This window comes from Dichomitus squalens (assembly GCF_000275845.1).
Source record: "Dichomitus squalens LYAD-421 SS1 unplaced genomic scaffold DICSQscaffold_62, whole genome shotgun sequence".
NCBI lineage: Eukaryota > Fungi > Basidiomycota > Agaricomycetes > Polyporales > Polyporaceae > Dichomitus > Dichomitus squalens.
In genome coordinates this window covers 149543-153147 of record NW_006766944.1, presented here as the reverse complement: position 1 = coordinate 153147, position 3605 = coordinate 149543, and the positions used below count along the sequence as shown (strand labels likewise).

The 3605-nt window shown below is 54.9% G+C and overlaps 1 protein-coding gene across 1 annotated transcript in view; it reads right to left on the bottom strand.

The window, feature by feature from the left end:
* Window positions 1-1871: 1871 nt before the first annotated feature.
* The window catches only part of DICSQDRAFT_70253 (uncharacterized protein), a gene marked incomplete at both ends in the record, with an annotated part of 3997 nt that continues 2263 nt past the window's right edge, over window positions 1872-3605 (bottom strand). The window contains 8 exons of the mRNA XM_007370172.1: window positions 1872-2041; window positions 2100-2173; window positions 2231-2314; window positions 2371-2444; window positions 2499-2601; window positions 2662-3013; window positions 3074-3224; window positions 3282-3438. Coding sequence (XP_007370234.1) covers window positions 1872-2041; window positions 2100-2173; window positions 2231-2314; window positions 2371-2444; window positions 2499-2601; window positions 2662-3013; window positions 3074-3224; window positions 3282-3438 — 1165 coding nt within the window. The remainder of the gene's footprint in view (window positions 2042-2099; window positions 2174-2230; window positions 2315-2370; window positions 2445-2498; window positions 2602-2661; window positions 3014-3073; window positions 3225-3281; window positions 3439-3605) is intronic.

The window sequence follows — 3605 nt, the reverse complement described above, 5'->3', positions numbered from 1 at the left end:
GGTGCAATTCCCGCACGTTCCATTTTTCAGCTAGTCGTTACATTTGGTGGAACGTCAGTGAATGCGTTCGAACCCCGGCTCAACCAATGGCATTTGGTTTCCCCAGGCCTCGATCGAGAGAGGGGGGATGTAACGGTGGCGTCACGGATGACGCACCGTTACAGAGAAGTACGGCAGTACCCGGCTTAGTCACCCGAGGTAACGGTGCTTAGTGGCTGTAACGGGCTGGGAAAGTGGGACGGGTAGTCCAACGGTTGTGCGTGGTGCAATTCCCGCACGTTCCATTTTCAGCTAGTCGTTACACAACCAACAGTAGGCCGCTGAGCAACTGCTCCTCCGATTCAGACTCCTCTTGCAGGCTAGAAACTGCAGCTTGTTCGTCATATACAGCTAATTCATCGTTGAGACTCGTGTCCAGGTCGAGTTCCGTTCCCTATGAATTGATTGTTGATCTATTCATCGGCAAGCTCTTTGTCCGTTTGCAGCTCAGACATAGCGGATTATGGAGTCGTAGGTCATTGAAAGTAAAGGACAGGGATGAGTATGCGACAGTTTCATCAGCCCCCATTGTACCTTCTCGCAGCCACGACGCCCTTGGCCTATCCGAGAGCCATGGCCTGCCGTCAGACGCACACTCGGACATGCCGGAGATCTCACGTGCTAACTTTTGACTGGCGGTCATGACCGGGTCACACAGTGACCGGTCATCCGTCGTCTAAAAGTCATGACCGTTGACTTGACCCGTAACAACGCTGCTCAGTAGAGTTGTTCTGAAACCAATACTATCGCGACCCCAGTGTTCGGACAAGTGAGCGCCCAGTACAACTGTTCGCCGCGTCGCTCCCTCCCCTCTGCGGCGATAATCATGTAAATTCGTAGGATCATGCATCTACCATGATAGAACACACTTGAGAAATATGAAAGCACTCCGTTCAGAAGTGAGAGGACGGGAGGGCGAGGAGTGGGTCTTGACCCCAGTGTTCGGACATTTCTCCGCGGAGTGGTCACGAAAAGTCACATATGCCGAGAACTGCCGGTTGAGACTCCGACCCGAGTGTGCAGATTCGCCGTCTTGTGGCGCAGGGTCACGCTCGATGGCCGGTATTCTACTGCACATCTTCTGTACCTCAAATACCTTCGGAAAAATATGCATCATATACAGGATTCCTAGGAAACGGTGCCGAAGTTTTTCGGGGATGAGCGCTCGACAAGGAAGCTGGACCGAGTACCAACATTGCACATGGCTCATCTGCTGAACCTCTTCCTGCTACCAGATCGCAACAACACCTCGCTCAATCCACGCCATTCTTTTTTATTTGACTTGAGTCTCTACGTTGCATCATTGTGCAAATTTATAGCTTTATCGGACAGCAGGTGAGGGTGCCACGGCGGTTTGTCCGAACACTGGGGTCTGTCCGAACACTGGGGTCGCGATAGTACTCGTGGGAAATAGTAGTGGAATGCAAGTCTTGAGTTTCCACTGTGGGGCCCACAGTGGAGTTTCTTTTGTCGAGCATCAGTCTGCTTACGCTGCCGCATCGTTGAGTCCGAAGGTTTGCTCTATTCTTCCTCCGAGTCTTGACTCGTATTTACATCCGCCTGTCAAGTCTTCGACCGGATATCTACCGCTGCCACCGCCTTGCTGTGCTTTGCGCTTTCGAGATATCGTAGCTGATGGATCTGAGGTGGATCCCAGCCGGGCTATACAGCGCTGGGACGTGGCCACTCCGCATGCCCGAGATGAAGACTGAACGCTAGACACGCAGCTCTATAGAACATCACTACGCAATTGCGGCGCATGCGAAGTATTAGGGTATGATGGCGTGAGGGAAGGGCATTTCGGAGACGGTAGAGATGCTACACGGCCTGAATTAGATAGCGCCGATGCCCCCAGAGCCATACGTCTTCTCTCCAATCGCGCCCTCGTGTTCGTAAAGCGGCGGCATATTGCCAACCTTCCTGCGGAGGAGGTGCTTCTGGAAGTTATGTCCGAGCGCTTTAACCTGGTACGCAGCATGCGTATGTGTTGGGACTGAGAAGACTGTGAAGGAGATTGAGCTCGGGCGAGTCCGCAAGAGCAGTGGAAGCAGAAGGCATACCTTGGTCTAATTCCTCTAGAGAGAGAGCCTTTGTCTCCGGCACAAAAAGGAGCGCGGCAAAGAAGCCGACGATGCTAAGTGGTGCAGAGGTCAGTATCCCGTGGCCGTTTCGCTCATTTGGGAGTACGTACTTCCATGCCGCGAACCACCCAAACGTTCCCTGCGGTGTCCATGCACCAAGCAGCGCCGGCACGGTCAATGCGACGACGAAGTTGCTTGGGGCACGTCGTCAACGAACATCATCCGGCGAAGCGAACCGGAGGACACTCACAAGAACCAAAGCAGAGCAGTGGCCATCGACATGCCGATGTCGCGGACGTACAGCGGGAAGGCCTCCGCGGAGTACTGCATTGCAATATGAGTTGCTGCCGCAAGACTAAGCCAACGACTGACACTTACAGTGAATGGAACGGGGCCCTCTCCTGGAGAGTAGGCAGCGGTGAATAGGTATATGCCGAGCGCGATGACACCGATGTGAGCCGGGCTCGACTCGGGGATCCAACTACACGCACATCGGTCAGTCGGTTCCACGTGCCAGTCCCACAACGATAGGACGACTCACAAAGCGAAGCCCGTCATCAACAACATCGCCGCCATAAGCGGGAACGACACCAACAGGAGGTTTCTCCTCCCAAAAGTATCAATCGTCCAAACTGCCGGGCCTGCGAACACAAAATTGACCGCCCCGAAGCCAAACGACGCAATCAGCGCGGACGTCTGCGAGAAGCCACCCTGGACGAAGATGGTGGAGGAGTAGTAGGCGATGGCGTTTATGCCGCAGAACTGCTGCATGAACATGACGATCGACGAGGCCAGCACCGCGCGCCGGTTTCGGGGCACGGTGAAGAGCTGCAGGAACTTGTTGCCCGTGAGGGCAGATATTTCGATTTCGGCCTCGAGGAGCACGTGCATATCTAGAGAAGGCGATGACTTAGCCAGATGCCAAGAAGTGGGGAAGCATTGGGGTAACGTACAGTAGAGGTCGCGTGCGGCCTGGACATCGGTGTGTCGCAGCCGGCGAAGGGACTCGAACGCCTTCGCGTGGCGGCCCTTCTTCATGTACCAACGCGGCGACTCAGGGCAGAAGAAAACCTGAAGCGCGACGAACAAGGCGGGGATGCCAGCCTAAAGCGTGGCAATCTTAGGCTTGATCGCAGTTAGGGGAGACAGAGGAAGATGTACGCTTCCAAGCATCAGCCGCCATTTTAGACCTGTGATGCCGGAGGGGTCGGAGACGTTTTGAAAGGCGAGGTCCATCACGTAGCCAATCATGATTCCAAACGCCGTCCAAGTCTGCCACATCATGACCAGGCCGCCGCGGATGAGTGGGGGTGCACACCTAGTAGCGCAAAAGTATCAGGCGATGTGTATGCAAAGATGACTGCGACAACGACGCACTCAGCCGAATACACAGGGACGGTGGCACTCTTCGGACCAATCCCAAGGCCGAGCACAAAGCGGGCGACGAACAGGTGAGGCCACGAGTTGGTGACACCTTGCCAGATC